Consider the following 19,307-nt stretch of genomic DNA (forward strand, 5'->3'; position numbering starts at 1 on the left):
GACTACTGTTGTTGGAATACCCCTTTTAAGACTTAATTTAAAAAAAAAAAAAAAAAAGTTATACCTTGACATTTGAGCAATACTGCTTCATGACTGGGTATTCTAGAAAATGTCATTACTTGACTGCTGTCCACAAGTTTAAGGGGAAAAATCCAATTTACAGATTCCCTATAAAAAGGGATTATTCAAGACCACATAGTGCGATCTGACAACCAGCTGACATAGAGGCAGAATAAGGTTCCTCTATGTAGTGGCTGTACTGTGCTACTTTGCTCCCACTGAATTGAATAGGAGTTTAGCAGCAGGTCCCCAATAAGGCCACTTACACAATGACTGAATTGTCTGGGGTCTGAAGAGAGCCTGAAGCAGAGTATAATAAATGGAGACCCAGGGGAGGTGAGCAGAATAAACAGTTACTCACCTCCACTGGGCTCCATATCCTCTTTGGGCCCCCTGAATGAAGTCAGGAACTGCTGAGGTCTCTGAGACTCAGTAGTCACATGACACCATGAAGCCAGCACAACCCATGTTACCAGTGAGTCGTAAGCACAGGGGTCTCTGTTATTCAGGAGGCCTGAAGAGGATGGGGACCTGCACTGAGGCCTGGGGAGGTGAGAAACTCTGTTTCATGTTTACGCTTTGCTGGATCTCCACCTATTATACTCTGCAACACCCCAGAGTAAGATAACTGCAGTTTCAGTTCAGATGTGCGAATCTCACCCAACAAATACCAACTCACCTCTAGTAGACTCCCATGTCGTGCCACAGTAATCAACTGTATCAGCAGATGCCAATATAGTTGTTTGAGGTCAGATTATAATGGGGGCAAATGGACAATTACTTGCCACAACTATAGTCTTGGGCTACAACACATTTTGCCATTACTATAATCTGCCCCTATTCACCACAGACACCAGTTAATATCTGCACATTTGTGGCAGAACAGAACATGAAGATTTTATAATGTTCAGCACTAAATCTATTGGGTGTCTGGATATGTATACAATGCCATGCACTGTACTTGTGCATGTTGTCTTACAATGTAATAAAATTGCTTACTAGCTCTCACACAAGAATATGATACATTCACTCACCTCCATACTATGGAGACAGAGCCAAGTGCTTTCATATAACTTAACATTAGGAGGTATATATTCTTGCCTACAGTCAATGCAGCTATAGCACACCTCCACAATGCATCCAATGGAGCAGACCACACATTCTTCAATCAGAGGTGTATCTGTGGCGCCAATAATACAAGCCAGGAGCATAAGGCCTTTTATGTCATCTAGTTCTTCTTACACCAAGAAAAGTAATTTAATCAAAATCCTAACTTTTATTGGCAGTAAAGAAATAATTTAAGGGATGCTCATAAAAATACAAAAACAGTATTATATAGGAATGTATAGTAAATAATAATGTAGATTTTTTTCATATATCCTTATGTATATAAAAAAAAAATAATAAAAAAAACCCCTTCTGGATCCCTCTCCAGAGTGAGAAAACGGGAATAATACAGAGCATACTTCACATGAAGTACAGAAGAACTTAGACAAACCTTTTTCTTTTCATCCTGTTATAACAGGAATAGAATCGAGCAAAAATTACAAAAATTAGACTCCTGGAATGTACGCAAATCTATCCTCCAGGATGTAATTAGGAGAACATATATATATTATATAATAAAGGTTTTGTTAGGCTATAAAAATCCAGTTTTGGGAGGCATACCATTTACATCATGGACACATTGTGAAATAAGCATTTAAAAATACTTGGGGCAAAATACAGAAAATATTACTGTTCTCCTTGCTTTTCTTGTTTAAACGGGGAAAACCTGCATGTGGAGAAAAGAAAAAAAAAAAAGTTAGAAAAATGCAGCATGCATGCATACTGTAGAGAATCACATGCAGTATAAAAAAAACACGCACTTTTCCTTAGCTCCGATAGAAACAATTATGAGCTACATCAGTGTCTAGCTGTGTTCTTAGCTACTACACTGACCCATTCTTTTCTTCTGACTCCATACACGTGTTCATGTATTATCATAGGGGCTCTGAATCCAGGGCAAAACTCAACACAGGTCCTATTTTTGGCTTTTTTTTTTTGTAGTCCAGGCTCACTACTGAAATGAATGTGTCAGAGTCTGTGGAGAACACTGTTGGCACACGGGTACTACGGTATCTATGTGCTGTCTGAGCTGGTTTCTCACAGACTCGTACATGTTCATCTAAACACTATCCCCCCAACTCCAAAGGGGCCCCTGGAACCACAGCTCCAGACGTTTGGTCTGGTGACCCGGATCAGGGGAGCCTTAGTGACATATGTATTGGTGTGCTATGCACACCAGTACTGTTGATATCTATGTAAGAGCAGGGAGCTGTAAAGTCCCTGCTCGGACAGAGACAGAGAATAAATCCCACCCCATGTATGGGACCCTGATGGGACTTGGCAGCACTGTAAGTGACCTTCTGCTTTCCCCAAGTGTGAGAAGGAGCGTTATCGCAAGTCTTTCCTTCCAACCGCGACCAGGCTGTATAATCTACATCAGACTAAGCGAAGATCACTCTGCACAGAAAACTAATGATTACGGTTATGAAGTCTTCCTTCTTTCTCTTCTGTTCCTTAGCTGCTATGGACACTAGTATATCTTCTCTTCTCAGCGTATGTGTGCCTACGTCTGTAATATATTACTTTGTATTATCCCTGTACCTGTATTACTATGCTGCTGTAACATGCTGAAATTTCCCCACTGTGGGACTATTAAAGGATTATCTTTATATATATATATATATATATATATATATATATATATACACATACATATATACATACACACACACACATACACATTCATAAGTAGGATCTATACTAATAAGACCGATAAGGGAACCATTAATGAGGGAGCCTTTTAATAATCGTTCCCCCGGCCTTATTATTAATAGTTACTCCCTATAAATAGTGCTCACTCGCTCTCTCTCTAGGTCTTTATTATTTATTTAAAGGAGGATCTATTATTAATAAGGCTAAGGGAACTATTTTATAGGAGGGGTGTATAAGGAGGAACTATTAAGACCAGTTGGAGAGCTACTATTAATAAGAGAGCCTAAATCAGTGGTTCTTAACCAGCGTTCGATCAAACCCTAGGCCCTATGCACGGTTCATTTTGTGTACCAGTAAAAAAAAAAAAACCATACACCTATGTCTTGAATTTGGGGAAAAAAAAAAATCATATTTGATTTATCACTAAAGAAGGGTTCGGTGAATGTGCATATGAAACTGGTGGGTTTGGTACCTCAAACAAGGTTAAGAACCACTGGCCTAAATAGATACATAGATAATGGGAAGAACTATTATTAGTAAAGCCAGTGGGAGAATATTATTAATAAGCGGAACTTATATTAGTAAGGCTGGAGGAACTATTACTTATAAGGGGAACTTTTAATAATAAGGCCAGGGGGAAACTATCATTAATAAGGAGGCTATAGATAAAAAGAAAGACTATTATTTATAAGGGTGGGGGCTATTTATAATAAGGAACTATTATTTATAAGGGGAAACTATTAATAATAAGGTGGAAGGGAAATATTATTAATAAGGGGGCTATATATATATATATATCTCCCTATATTATAAAAATGAATTTCTGTCTGTCTGTCTGTCTGTCTGTGCTCTAATGCGAACCAAACGACTGGACCGATCTTCACCAAATTTGGTACAGAGACACTTCAGGTATCCGGGAAGGTTTAAGACGAGACTCCAACTCGCTCGGACGCACCGTTGCTGAGATACAGCATTCCAAACACAGTGCCCCCCCCTTAGCCAATACAAACCTGCAAGACTTTCGCTCATATTCCAACTGCAATACACACGGTCACTCCACATGCACAATACAACACTGATAACCAAACTGAGATACACGCATCAGAGGATTAGATACACAGATCAGCACACAGTATCACACGCCAGAGGATTAGATACACGGGTCTGCACACAGTCCCACACACCAGAGGATTAAATACGCACTTCTGCACACAGTTCCACACACTGAAGGATTTAATACGTGCATCTGCACACGGTTCCACATGCCGAAGGATTAGATACAGGCGTCTACACACAGTTTCACACTCCAGAGGATTAGATACGCGCAACTGCACACATTTGTACACCCCATAGGATTAGATACACGTGTCTGCACACAGTACCACATGCAGTAGGATTAGATACACGCGTCTACACATAGTTCCACACGCCGAAGGATTAGATACGCGCCTCTTCACACAATACCACACAAGGGAGGATTAGATACGTGTGTGTGCACACAGTAACACACTTTGGAGGATTAGATACATGCCTCTGCACACAGTACCACAAGCCAGAGAATTAGATACGCGTCTCCGCACACAGTATCACACGGGGGAGGATTAGATACGCACGTCTGCACACAGTACCACACGGGGGAGGATTAGATATGCGCGTCTGCACACAATACCACACGGGGGAGGATTAGATACGCGCCTCTTCACACAATACCACACAGAGGAGGATTAGATACACGTGTCTTCACACAGTTGTACACGCCATAGGATTAGATACAAGCGTCTGCACACAGTAACACATGCCGTAGGATTAGATACACGCGTCTACACACAGTACCACATGTCGTAGCATTAGATACGCGTGTCTGCACACAGTACCACTTGCCGTAGGATTAGATACGCGCATCTACACACAGTTCCACACTCCAGAGGATTAGATACGCGCATCTGCACACATTTGTACACGCCATAGGATTAGATACACGCGTCTGCACACAGTACCACATGCCATAGGATTAGATACGCGCGTCTGCACACAGTTTCACACGCCAGGGGAGGATTAGATACACGTGTCTTCACACAGTTGTACACGCCATAGGATTAGATACACGCGTCTGCACACAGTAACACATGCCGTAGGATTAGATACGCGCGTCTACACACAGTACCAGATGTTGTAGCATTAGATACGCGTGTCTGCACACAGTACCACTTGCCGTAGGATTAGATACGCGCATCTACACACAGTTCCACACTCCAGAGGATTAGATACGCGCATCTGCACACATTTGTACACGCCATAGGATTAGATACACACGTCTGCACAGAGTACCACATGCCGTAGGATTAGATACACGCGTTTACATACAGTTCCACACTCCAGAGGATTAGATACGCACATCTGCACACAGTTGTACACGCCATAGGATTAGATACACGCGTCTGCACACAGTACCACATGCAGTAGGATTAGATACGCGCGTCTACACATAGTTCCACACACCGAAGGATTAGATATGCGCCTCTTCACACAATACCACACAAGGGAGGATTAGATACGTGTGTGTGCACACAGTACCACACTTTGGAAGAATAGATACATGCCTCTGGACACAGTACCACAAGCCAGAGAATTAGATACGTGTTTCCGCACACAGTATCACACGGGGGAGGATTAGATACGCGCGTCTACACACAGTACCACATGCCGGGGGATTGGATACGCGCGTCTACACACAGTACCACATGCCATAGGATTAGATACGCGTGTCTGCACACAGTACCACATGCCGGGGGATTGGATACGCGCGTCTACACACTGTTCCACACGCCATAGGATTAGATACGCACCTCTTCACACAATACCACACAGGGGAGGATTAGATACACGTGTCTTCACACAGTTGTACACGCCATAGGATTAGATACACACGTCTGCACAGAGTCCCACATGCCGTAGGATTAGATACACGCATCTACATACAGTTCCACACTCCAGAGGATTAGATATGCACGTCTGCACACAGTTATACATGCCATAAGATTAGATACACACATCTGCACACAGTACCACATGCTGTAGGATTAGATACGCGCGTCTACACACAGTTCCATACGCCAAAGGATTAGATACGCGCCTCTTCACACAATACCACACAGGGGAGGATTAGATACATGCGTCTGAATACAGGATCACACTTTGGAGGATTAGATACATGCATCTGCACACAGTACCACATGCCAGATAATTAGATACGCATCTCAGCACACAGTACCACACGGGGGAGGATTAGATACGCGCATCTGCACATAGTACCTCACGCCAGGGATTAGATACACCTGTCTGCACACAGTACCACACGCCAGAGGATTAGATACACGTGTCTGCACATAGTACCACATGCTGTAAGATTAGATATGCACGTCTGCACACAGTTTCATTTACTGGAGGATTAGATACGTGCCTCTTCACACAATGCCACACGGGGGAGGATTAGATACACACCACTGTACACAGTACCACACCAACAAGGATTAGATACTTGCGTCTAAACACAGTAATGCATGGGGAAGGATTAGATACAGCTTTACTCCAGGTATCCATAACAACTGATCACAGGTTTTTCACTGATATCCAAAATGAGATACACATAATGACATGACGCTTATGGACATACACACAAACCACATACAAAATACATCAGTACAAAATTGGACAAATCTTATGAGGCCACTACACAAACATAACATGTAATATACCCGTGCGAAGCCGGGTCATCCCTCTAGTATATATATATATATATATTGGGCTATTTTTAAGAAGGAACTATTACTGATGGGGACGTTTTATTAATAAGGAGGAACTATTATTAGTAGGAGGGATTGATTTATAAGGGGGCATTATTATACATAAGCAGGGATTATTATTTATAGGAGGCACTATAATAACTCTTGAGTTGATACAAAGGTGCTCATTTCTATTGCATATGGGCAGAAAGGGGATTGTTACTGGGAGCAGAAAAGGATATTATTAAATCACTACTTTAAAGGGGTATTCCAGCCACAAACTCAGGACATCACTATGTGATCTGGCGGGGTGCAACTGCTCTAGCAGCCTCGGGGTGCTGATAGCTGGTAGTGGACAGGATGTCACAGTGTGGCGGTAGTATACTATCTGAGCCTTGTACAGAGGTATTATTGGTCTTTACATGATGTGTTTTGCTTGGTAATTGTCTGTATAGCGGTAATAACTCTCCCCAATTTTTTTTTTGTGTTTGCTACCGATCTTTTAAGAGTATATCAATGCTGCAGGAAGCGCAGCACTGACTTCTGAAATAACTAAATATAATGACGTAGTTGGTATTCAGGTAGTAATGATACGTCACTTGGTTGACAGAAAAGGTGCACAGAAGAGCTTCTCACAGCCGTATACCAATAGAATAGAAATTCTGGCACTCCGTATCGGCCTACTCTATGCTGCTTCCCTGCTATGCCTCTCTGTACGCTCCATATCCGTTAACTGATGAAGGTCTGGATAAGAACCAAAATGTTTTGTTTATTTAGATATACCGTAATAAAGTTTTGGATTTGTTGGACTTTTGTGGAAGCAAATACGGAGTGGCAGAATTTCTATTCTATTGGTGTAATTGGTATGTCAGGATTTGCGGCCCCACTTTGTTTAAAACCAGCCCTGACTACAGACATCTTCCGATAAAAAAACATGCATTACACAAACATTTTGGTGCAGTTATTTTACCCAATTCATGAAGTATGACCTGAAAGCCAAATTGATTTTTCTGTGTAGGGGTTTTCAAAACCTCTTCCACATGGCTTGTATTGTAAAGTGCCATCAAATTTAGGCAGCAATTTAGCAGAATATTAATTTACCTTTATGCCTCCCTTAATTGTTTTATGTAAATGAGATATAGCAACAAGGGGAGGCTGGAAAATGCCCTTGACCTATCTACTGAGTAAAGCTACACATAAGCTAAAGTTTTTGGATTGACCAAAAAGCCAATTCAAACCATTTTCTGCCAGCTGTCTGTGCCATTCTGCAAGAAAGACAATTGGACTTTTCAGTACTTTTTGGGTGCTGAGTATGAAAGCCATTTATGACTGGACAGATCTGCATCCCATTAATGGATGTTACATTTATGGTGAATTATTGGAGACTTATTTAGTTATTTTTGGAAGTATTATTATTCCATTAATGGAGGTCCAGACTAGGCCAGACATCACGGCAGAGATTAATCAGCTTTTTAACTTATGTCACTGTCTTCTAGCCATAAATAACATGTTGTTCAGAAAGCATCCATCTGAAATTCCCAATGTACGGACACTAAAGCATGTACAATAAAATAGTCCTTGGCCTTTATGGAAGCAGAGACCATAATGTAGTGAAGTGTAATACTTACAGGCGTCTTATAGTGGACTTTTCTTTAGTGTTGTCATTTGGCCTTGGAGAACTGGTGATTATGGATTCATGTTCGAGTGTCACAATTTGGTCTTCAGTTGGAGGAGTGATACCACTAAGAGGGAGAATAGAGAAGCTTACTTATTGGTTTGTAGATTTCACTTTTAGTATTAAAATCATTTTAAAGAACAAGTTTTAAATTCTCAAGGCTGCTGAATGCGGGAAGTCACCTTTTATAGCACTGCAATTCATCTTGGGCAACCAACAGCTGAACCTTCAGCTTATTCCGCTCCTGCAGCACCTCCCTTAGCTCTTGTAATGTAAATCGTGGACGGTTTGGGTCAGTGAGATCTATAACCATTTTGTCTGGTCCAAGGTCGGCCTGTAAAACAAAAAAATTTTGGAAGCATATTAGTATATGTGATATAAGTCTAGTATTAGCTGTGTTTGAATATGTTACAAGTAGAGATGAGCGAACAGTGAAAAATTCGAGATTCGATATTTGTTTCGAATAGCCCCTCAATATTCAACTATTCAAACGAATATTGAACCCCATTATAGTCTAGGGGGAAAAATGCTTCGTTTCAGGCAAAGCCACACTTCGACTCAGGACAGTCACCAAGTCCACTATGACACCCTAGGAAATGATGCCAACACCCTGGAATGCAACTGGGACAGCAGGGGAAGCATGTCTGGGGGGCATCTAACATGCCCAAGTACCTGTATTACGCCACTATCTCGTCGGGATCCCTGTCAGCTTGCGATATGCAGGAGCTGACTTTTTCCAATAGGAATGCATTGACCAGCGTTGATTGGCCGAACACCATACAGAGTACAGCATTCGACCAATCAACGCTGGTTCTGCCGGAGGAGGCGGAGTCTAAGATCGGTCTACAGCAGTCTCCATTGTGGTCCGATCTCAGATGTAGCAGTGTTGAGCACACAGCTCTGCTACACCCGAGATGTAGCAGAGCTGAGTGTGTGCTGAGCTCTGCTACACCCAAGATGTAGCAGAGCTGAGTGTGCGCTGAGCTCTGCTACACCAGAGATGTAGCAGAGCTGAGTGCCGAAGGAGGCGCGCGCGGCTTCCGCCTGAAGAAAGAGCATGTCGCTTCTTTTCTCCGCTAGCAGCAGCTCGCCGCTAGCGGAGAACAGAAGCCCGGCGGTCTCCATAGACCACCATTATAAGGGGAGGTTTTGGACGCGAAATCCGCTGTCAAAAACCTCCCCTTATACTCACGTGTGAACTAGCCCTAAGATCGGTCCACAGTCTAATCTCAGATGTAGCATAGCTGAGTGTGCGCTGAGCTCTGCTACACCAGAGATGTAACACAGCTGAGTGTGTGCTGAGCTCTGCTACACCAGAGATGTAGCACAGCTGAGTGTGCGCTGAGCTCTGCTACACCAGAGATGTAGCACAGCTGAGTGTGCGCTGAGCTCTGCTACACCAGAGATGCATCTCTGGTTTAGCAGTGTTCAGCGCACACTCAGCTCTGCATTTCAACATTTTTATTGATTTTACATATTCAATACATACAACTATTTTTTTTTTAACTATTTTTTTTTTTTTTATAAAAAATTTAAATTTATGCACCTTACACAAACATATAAAACATTTACACCAGGGACGTAACTACCACTGTGTTTTTTTTGTTTTTTTTTTAATAGGCTGTTACTGGCTGGAGTTACTCCAGCCTGTAACGGGCCCTATTTACTTACTGATAATGGCAGTGACCGGAATCGGTAAGTGATTCCACGGGCCCCACAAACAGTATTATTATACTCGAGGGCCTGAGTATAACGACTGGAGGCCCAGGAGAGGTGAGGGAACATAAAAAACTATGTTACTTACCTCTCCAGGCTTCGGGCAGGCATTGGGCCTTCTTGTGTGACATCCCTGAATTCAAATGACCAGGGCCTGCGTCCTTTGCATTGCGACGCAGGCCCCCCAGGTCACGTGTCATCCCAGACTTCATTGAAGATGGCTGCCATCAGCGGGAAGTACAGCAGAGCCAGGGATAGATAAGTAACAGTGTTTTTTTTATGTTTGTATCCCTCTTGGGTCTCTGATTATTATACTCTGGGGTCTGAAAAGTCCCCAGAGTATAATAATTGTTCATGGTGTCCACAATGGGGCATAATGCTGGGTGAAGGGGCCAAAATGGGGCATAATGCTGGGTGAAGGGGCCACTATGAGGTATAATACTGTGTGCAGGGGCCACTATGGGGTATAATACTGTGTGCAGGGGCCACTATGGGGTATAATACTGTGTGCAGGGGCCACTATGGGGCATAATACTGTGTGCAGGAGCCACTATGGCGTGGGGTAGGTGTGCGTGAGTATGCATGTGCTCTGTTCGTCCGTGTGTGTAGTGTGCATCCATCTGAGTGTGTGTGTGTGTATGTGTGGTATTTGTGTGTGGTGTTTGTGTTGTGAGTGTCTAGAGTACTCTGGTGTTTGTGTGGTGTGTTGTGACATTTGTGTGGTGTTGTGCTTGTGTGTTGGTGTATGTGTGCTGTCTGTGTGATGTTTATATGGTGTTTGTGAAATGTTTGTGTGTTGTGTGTGGTGGTACGACCCCTTAGGCAGGGACTCTTTGGTGCCGTCGCTATAATCCGTCTCTGTCAGTCAGAACTGTTGTTTTCCCCTCAGTACTTTCACATTTCCCCATTATATGTATAGGGCCTAACTTGGGGGGCCCCAATCTCATGATGGGGGGACTCTAGCGAGATGTAACCTGCGCAGTATTCTGCTCCTGTGGGTGTAGAGGGGGCGTGCCAAATTTCAACAAAATCGGGCGAGAACTGTGGATTTGTATAGAGCAGACTACTACAGATTTTGAATATATATATATATATATATATATATATATATATATATATATATATATATATATATATATTCAGCAAAAAATAAGAATATAACTCTAAAAGTATATAAAAATATAATTCACTATATACTAACTTTACTGCAACAGGCAGCTATCAAAAAAATTTTTTGATACTTTTTCAGAACTAGTGGACTTCCCTACACTGAACTTAACTATGGCGAAGATTTCCTAACATTAAGCCTAACTAATTTTAAGCAAACTTCCATGACACGCAACCTAACTGATGCTAGGTTCACACCTGTGTTCGGGTTTCCGCTCAGGGGGTCCGCTTGGTTACCCTCGAATGGAAACCTAATCCGCTTTAAAAAAAAAAACAAAACAACAAAACATAGACTACACTGTCTAACTAAGTATTAGGACACCTGTGGTTTGAGCGGCAATTACAGCCTCAACCATCCGGGGCATGCTTTCCACAAGTCCTTGTATGACAGCTAGTGGTATTTATTCCATTTGGCTTGGAGAAGACAGGTAAGTTCTTTCACCGATTTTGGACGGCTGCTGCACCCCTTAGTTTGGCGATCCAACTCGACCCAGAGGTGCTTGATAGGATTCAAGTCAGGGCTCTGGGCAGGCCAGTCCAGTTGGATAACCTGATTGTCAATGTGCCGAGCAATGGTAGACCTCGCTACATGACGGCTAGTGTTGTCATTCTGGAAGTAACATTGGTCCAACCCATAGAACCGCAATAATGTAGGACGCACACTGTTATCTAAAATAGAGCAATAGGCGTCGGCATTGAGTTTACCATGCACTGGGACCGAGGGTCCCAGTCCATACCAGGAGAAACACCCTCAGACCATATCTCCCCCGAACTTTACTGGGTGTCGAAATACTTATTGGTAGACAGTGTATAAGGTCTGCCAGGTTTCTTCCTGAAAAGGGCAAAATGTGCGAAGAAAAAAGCTCTGCTTGTAGGACTTTTCTCTCTGAATTTTTAAAGCGGAATGGAGAACGTAATCCCCCAGCAGAGAGCAGCGCGGGTGTCCACCTAGACTAATTTTATGCAAACTTCTCTGAAACTAACACAAACTAATTTGATGCAAATTTTCCTGATGCTAAACCTAACTAAGTCTCTGACACTAAACTCTGAATGACTCCTAAAGCCCAACAGAGCCATTCAGTGTGGGTTCAACAGGAAAAGACTGTGTTTGACATCAATGACTAGCCAATAGTGGCATTTGGAGGGAACAGAAGCCCCATTATTGGCCAATTTTATGGAGCTGTAATAGCTGCAACACATGTTTATTAGCATACTGATCATGTGACTAATGGTGGTGATTGCCAATGTGGGAACACCACCATTTGTCCCTGGCCAGCTTGATAAGAATAAGAGAGGCATCTTTGGAAAGTGTAGAAGCTCCTCTACAAGGTATGGTTATTCATTTGATGCTGACTTTCTTACTGAGAGACTCCCTTTAATGGGTTAGGCACTTATTATATTTCATCTAACAAGGAGGTGGTGCTTTAAGAAATGTGACTTATCAGGAAAGGAGCATGGCTTAAATGGCTTGGCCCAACTTTGTAGAAAATAGGGGATAACATGCTGATCAGTGGGGGGCTGACTGCTGGGACATGCACAAATCATGAGAATAGAGGTTAGGTTTCCTTATCCAAATGGTGTGGTGGACCGTACTTGCACACTCCATCCATACTCTATGGCATTACCAGATATAAACCTTGCCTGTTCATTTGGAAAGGGGAAAAAGACCCCTATACTCGTGAAGATCCCAAACAGTCAGGCCCCCATTGATCAGGTTATGTATGTGAGTGATGTCCCAGGCCAACAGAATAAGTCCAGGGGCGCAATGGGAACGCACAGCAGCCTGGAACACCAGAGATCAGTATATAAGTGTTTTGGGTTTTTTTCATTTTCACCTTTCCTAGCCTCCAGGAAAAAAAATGTTTTTCCTGGATAACCCGTTTAAGGACACAGCACTTAATGTGCCTCATTGAAAACCACAGCAAAACCACATATGCATGTTCATGATACAGTTTCAACCAAACATGACAGCACCAGCTGAATACACTCTAATGAGGCTTTTGTAAGATACAAATATGAATTGTGAAAAATAAAAAAAATGTTCCGAACATAAAATAAACAAAAAAAAAATTAAATCTTCATATACCTGGTCAGCTGTGGGTCTTTCCCTCATAAGTCTTTCCACCTCTCCCTTTAGATTATCCCTCTCCATCTTCATCTCCTCAGTAGCGAGGCTTGACTGGTTCACAAGTGTTTCCAGGACCTCCAGGACACGTACAATCTTAAACTGAAGATCGGCCACAAGGTCTGATACACCACGGGCTTCTTTGCTGATCTTCATAAGATCTTGGCCGATAATATGTGAGATATCATACACATCTTCTACTGTCATCTGGAAAGGGTCCTTTTCAAATGCTGTTTCTGGCGACATGTCCTCTTGTTCAATTTCCATTTTTTTGTAATCCACTTACTTCCTGACAAAGACAAAAAATGCAATATTATATTCTCAACTGAGGCAATAAAAAGTCTCTCTTCAGCTTCCTCAATTTCATAAATTCACCAAGGGGGGGGGGGGGGGTGAGGGTAGTGCGTTGATGTTAGCTACATTACCATAAGCAACGCGACCAAAACAACCATATTTCAAGTATGGCACAAACAGGCATGACCCATACAAATGACATGCATGAAACTACCATACAAGATGTAGAAACAGCAATATAATCATTTCCCATAGTGACAAACCAGCAGTGGAACAAACCAAAGGATGACCAGAGGATGGGAAAGACACTGCGCTAACTCAGTAAGCGTTGGATATACATGCACTTTATTAGATTACACACATGTGGAGTTAGCGCAGTGTCTTTCCCATCCTCTGGTCGTCCTTCGGTTTGTTCCACCTCCTGTGGGTGTTGGGTTTTCCTGCTGCTCATCATTTCTCTGGTTAATCCATCCAAACACCTTGTACTGTCACATACTCTAAAAAAACTCTTGGGATCGACAGAAGTCAGTTGCTCAGTACATTTTTACTGTTTTAAACCAGCAGTGGACACATCCCACGTGGACATATACGTGGTACTCACACAGTGGGGGAAACTTAACTTTTCATCTACACCAAAAAAATGGAATAGTTAGAAGTATAACTTTGATGCATCAACCTTTTTTGCACCAAAGATGTGTCATTTTTCTCTTCCTGCAGCCCAGTCCAGCGATGCCTTGATGTGTCATTTTTCTTGTGTTGTATAGGAAATGAGAAATAACCTGGGATTATTCTGTGTTTTAATTAGTGGTGGCCCCAGAATTGTGTGCAGTTATACCTGCATACATAATGGGACAGATTTATTATACCTTGTATGCACAATTTAAATGTATCGCCCTTAACCTCAAAGCTCTCTATAACACTACAGCTCCTTACATTTCCTTTCCCATCTCTGTCTATCACCCAACCCCTGCTCTCTGTTTGGTCAATAACCTAAGTCTAACATAATTATAAAAACTTCGACACTCATATCTAAGACTTATCCTGAGTTGCACCGCTTCTCTGGAATGCTCTACTGTGGACAAGCGGATTACCTCACAACCCTAAAGACAACTCTCAGGTAGATTTATCCAATTTTCTAATCTTTGTTTTTAAAGTGTAGCTTTTATTAACATTTTCAAAGAAATAAGTACAAACAGATACAAAAAAAACATTGTCCATAATATAGAAACTACAAATCACAAGCAACAATAAAATGAAAAAAAAAAAAAAAAAGGACCAAAATCAAACCACAACAGACCATGGGAAACACATGGAAGGAAGAGGAGGGCAAGAAAGGAGGGGGCGGGGGAATTAGTCTTCAGAGACCCTGTGAGATCCTGTGAGACCCTGTGAGGGTGTGCATGACGCAGGGCCATCAGCCCTACCAGATATTGCAGATTTAGAATCATTTATCAGGCAAACCCTCCATTACCTCCAATGATTGAAAATGCCAGTCTTCATAGATCTTCCCCATGCAGTTTTGATAATAAAATGAATACATTTTACATGTACGTGTGTGTAAAAAAAAAAAAAACACATTGTAAACCCAGACTTTCCACTATGTAGTTTCAGGTGAAAAATCATCATTTACAACAAAGTGGATGAGGTTTTCCCAGTTGTCATCTACTTGCAGCATAATTTGCACGGGCGTGCAGTGTATTGAAGTCTGCAGTATTTATGTTGTAGATTTCCACAGCAGATTTCACCCCTTGCAATGTATAAGATGAAATATGTAACATATGTGAAGCAACTATGCATCAAAAGCCACACTATTTAGAGGATTTCTTTGCAGATTTTCAGATATGGAAAATCAACCATGTAATCAGCCCCATGTGGACATAGGCTAGGGGTGAATTGACACACCGATATTTGTTGTGAATATAGACTTATTTATGTTATTACCAATGCACATGAAATGCATTTTGCACATAACCAACCTTTTTACACACAAACATGGTAAAATCACATCAATTAAGAAGCAAATGGTTGGCCTCTCACACAGAAAAGTGAATTGCTGCCCTCCTGCTGTGGGCTTTTACTATGATAATGTATGTAAATAAAATCTGGCCTCATGTACAGGGCTAAATTCACACCATCCTTGTGCTACACAGTAGAAAAATACTTTTTATCTTATTCATTTAAATGTAGTCAGTAGAACATAATGAGATACAAGCTTATTGTCTATACTACATGTTACATTTGTAAAAAGATATGTTTGGTTAAAATGCAATTCCATTTATCACATCTGTGGGATATAGTTTTTTTTTAAAGTCCCTTATATATTTTCTTTCCACAAAGGAACACATTTATTACTACTAGTAATGCTGTTAGCATTCTCTAATAAGACATGTAAATAACCCTTAATAATATTCATATAATACATGTAAATGGGAATTTTCTGTGTAAAAAGAGGTTCTGCAGCAGCATAGATTAAGATGTATCAGATTTATGTTTTTATACTGATGGCTGATAGTCTTATGATTCACACTAGGGATACATTATTACCATACTTGCATGAAGCAAATGCGAACTATTAGCATTATAAAAATGGCTGTAAAAACATAAGATGTGATGACCAAACAGTTTTCTTTTAGCTGTTCATTACATGAATTATAACATGAATTTGACCATTAGCATCAAGTGCAAGGTAGAATGAAGTGAGCACGAAATGATCAGTATCATTACAACATATCATTTCATTCCAGGACAAGGGAACAATTCCATGAAAAATTATTAGATGCTTTACATTGTTTAGCTCATTTTGTTTAGCCTGTGAACAGCTTTAGAAAAATAGTTTTTTTCACAAACACACACTATAGAGGCTAGCCATACACATCAGATTTTAGGCAGCTGTCATATAAATAATGGGGGAATATTCAAATGATCCCGCCACTGATACTAGTAACTATGATGCCTGATAAGGTGGGGGAAGAAGTTTAGTGATTAAAACAAAAAAAGTGAATCTGCACAAATTGGTTGATGATTGGCCAAAAGCAGATATTTGTGGCTGACTGGTGGACTGACTACTCCATTCATTTCTATGGTAATCTCTGTCAGTCCAGTAAAAAAGTTAAATGAGGCTGCAACAGGGAGGGTGTACATACCCTACATATTTAATGAGAGTGCGGTTTATTCAGCCCCTTCTGGAATGGGATCTTGGTCCTATTGCGCGGGATATACTTAGCTGTGGAACCTAAGATATGTTTGTTGGTCTTGATAGATGACTGCAACATGGAAGAAAGGAATAGCTATAGTGCTTTACCAAGCGAGAAAATTGATAGCTTAGCATTGGCTTCATCCTTCACCTCAGATTGTTTGAACAATATTATTAGGGGTATACTGTAAAGGGAAAGCAGAGGCAAAACTGAATCCATACGGGTGGATACCCCAGGACTGCACACTTGGCCTCTTTGCTATAACAGACTGTGTTCTTCAGGAGAGGATGGAGCACTGGGGTGCAGCTGGTATCTATAAATCTATAGAAGTCTATATATGTTGTATTATCCTATATGATCATAAAGCACACCACTCTGTACAGTTATGCCAGCGATCTTAATGCTCTGGTCACAATAATGCTGTAACAGTTTCATGTGCTTATGTATATGACTCGGATGTTTTATATCATCTTGTTTGTTGTAACAAAAAAAAAAAAAGCAAACACTCGGGAATTTGGGAGTTAAAAAGAGGAAAAGACATTATATTATAATATATATGTTGCATAGTGTGTGTGTGTGTGTGTGTGTGTGAGATATAAGATTATATATATATATATATATATATATATATATATATATATATATATATATCACACACACAGTATTTAAAATGACAGGGAAGTTCCTTATAGTGGAAAGCAGTGGCCATTTCATGGCGGGGTAACGTATTGCCTCTCCTAATAAGTTCCCCAGCACCTATACAGTATATATCAGGCAGCAGTGTGCAGGCAACTTCTCCAAGACGAAGGCATATCAAGCAACATTCGCAAACTTCCAACAAGTCTCTTACCACAACAGATATCGCAGCCGAGGCTTCCGTTTCGTCCCCAGTTCGGTCACTTCCTCAAGTCACTTTCTAGTGGCTCAGCAGGTGACCCTGCAGGCAGTCGTCATGGAGACGGCATTTTTCAGTCCACTCCCTTAGCCCGGCCCACCTCCCTGCCACACGTAGAGTGCGCACGATGTGACGTATTGCGTTCCAGGCCTCAGGATGAGGCGCCCAATAGTAGTGCTTGTTGAGGACATAGCCCGCTGTGATTGGTGTACGCACATAGCACGAGCCACTCCTGTATAATCTTAGTGTATTAGGTTCCAGGCGGCTGCGACCTGCGCGCGAGTGTGCGGTAAGTGGAAGGTAAACGCACTTGTATGAATAATGGTACTATAGGCTACGCGTATTCAGGATCGTGCGTTCCGCAGAAAGGTGTGGAGGAGATATGGAAACTCTCCGGCCCTAGAAGATGCACACACAGTATTCATGTTTCGGCTCAGGGGCTATACGTATTGGAGATGATTATTCTGGGGTCTGTATTCTTGAGACTGTACTTGTTTGGTTGTGTACACACTTTGCGGCTTGAGTGTGGACTAATTAAAGCCTAGTGAATGCCTAAGTGCAGGGATTCTCATCCTTTTAAAGCCAAGTACCTTTAGTAAGTTCTTACAAATACCGCCAAAGACACAATCCGGTAGATATACAATGCTAAGGGTAGGTTCACACTTCCATGACATCACAGCATAAGAACAAACCACGGTAATTGACAGAATCAGATGAAACCCACTCCATCAGGTGTCCATCTACGTTCACCTCCATGTAAATATGATGGAAGCTTGTATAAGATTACACAGTGGGGCCCACATGCAAAATCCATAAAGTAGATCTTCCTGCTGTTGACACAGAAATGACTTCCTGTACTTCAGTGTAAGGTTTGGGCTGAGTCCACATGAAGCTATTTTTTTTTCCAGCTAGAGAATGAATATCTGCCTCCCCTTGAAATTTTGTTGCAGATTTGGCCCATATATCTGATCCCAATTAGTAAATGGAAGCCACAGCTTTGCTTCAGGGAATCCAGAGAGTTCCACTCTGTGAACAGAAGCTAAATTGCGTGGAAAGTGGTTTGGCCCTATTACAGATTTTCCATTGGAAATTGTTTAGCGTTTACAGATATGTATGGCCATTGCTACTTTTACCTCTGGCTTTTAGATTTTAGAATTTTTGGATTTTAGTACACTGCTCCAAAAAATAAAGAGAACACCCAAATAACACATCCTAGATCTGAATGAATTAAATATTCCGATTGAATACTTTGTTCTGTACAAAGTTGAATGTGATGACAACAAAATCACGCAAAAATCTTTTTTTTTTATTTTGTTGTCATCACATTCGACTTTGTACAGAACAAAGTATTCAATGAGTATTTCATTCATTCAGATCTAGGATGTGTTATTTGGGTGTTCCCTTTATTTTTGTGAGCAGTGTATAAACCCATAACTACCATAGAAAAAACTTGCAGGGTTAGGCTAACATGCACACAACCATGTGCTTTGTCAGTGTGTTGGCTGTTTTGTACAGCTTGCACACAGACCTGTTAATTTATACGGCCGTACATGTCTGTGTATTTTCATCAGCCCGTGTATGCAGCAATGAGCCCAGGGCAAATCTCCAGAGAGTGAATGTGACCCTAGTGGTACAGACG

General features: G+C 41.5%; 1 protein-coding gene across 3 annotated transcripts; it reads right to left on the reverse strand.

Moving 5' to 3' along the window:
• Positions 1–1,594: 1,594 nt before the first annotated feature.
• On the reverse strand, positions 1,595–17,758 carry RILPL2 (Rab interacting lysosomal protein like 2). Of its 3 annotated transcripts, none has more exons than XM_075262472.1 (5): positions 17,627–17,758; positions 13,247–13,574; positions 8,460–8,611; positions 8,231–8,344; positions 1,595–1,834 (listed from the first exon to the last, which is right to left on the reverse strand). In XM_075262472.1, exons 2-5 carry the CDS (start codon positions 13,550–13,552, stop codon positions 1,795–1,797), a joined length of 612 nt encoding a protein of 203 aa, XP_075118573.1. In that variant the 5' UTR covers positions 13,553–13,574; positions 17,627–17,758; the 3' UTR covers positions 1,595–1,794. The 3 variants fall into 3 exon arrangements, with proteins under 3 accessions (XP_075118573.1, XP_075118574.1, XP_075118575.1); XM_075262473.1 differs by having other exon boundaries at positions 13,247–13,570; positions 17,627–17,739; XM_075262474.1 differs by having other exon boundaries at positions 17,624–17,739.
• Positions 17,759–19,307: the final 1,549 nt, after the last annotated feature.

The sequence above is a fragment of the Leptodactylus fuscus genome, chromosome 1 (assembly GCF_031893055.1).
Source record: "Leptodactylus fuscus isolate aLepFus1 chromosome 1, aLepFus1.hap2, whole genome shotgun sequence".
NCBI classification, from domain to species: Eukaryota; Metazoa; Chordata; class Amphibia; order Anura; family Leptodactylidae; genus Leptodactylus; species Leptodactylus fuscus.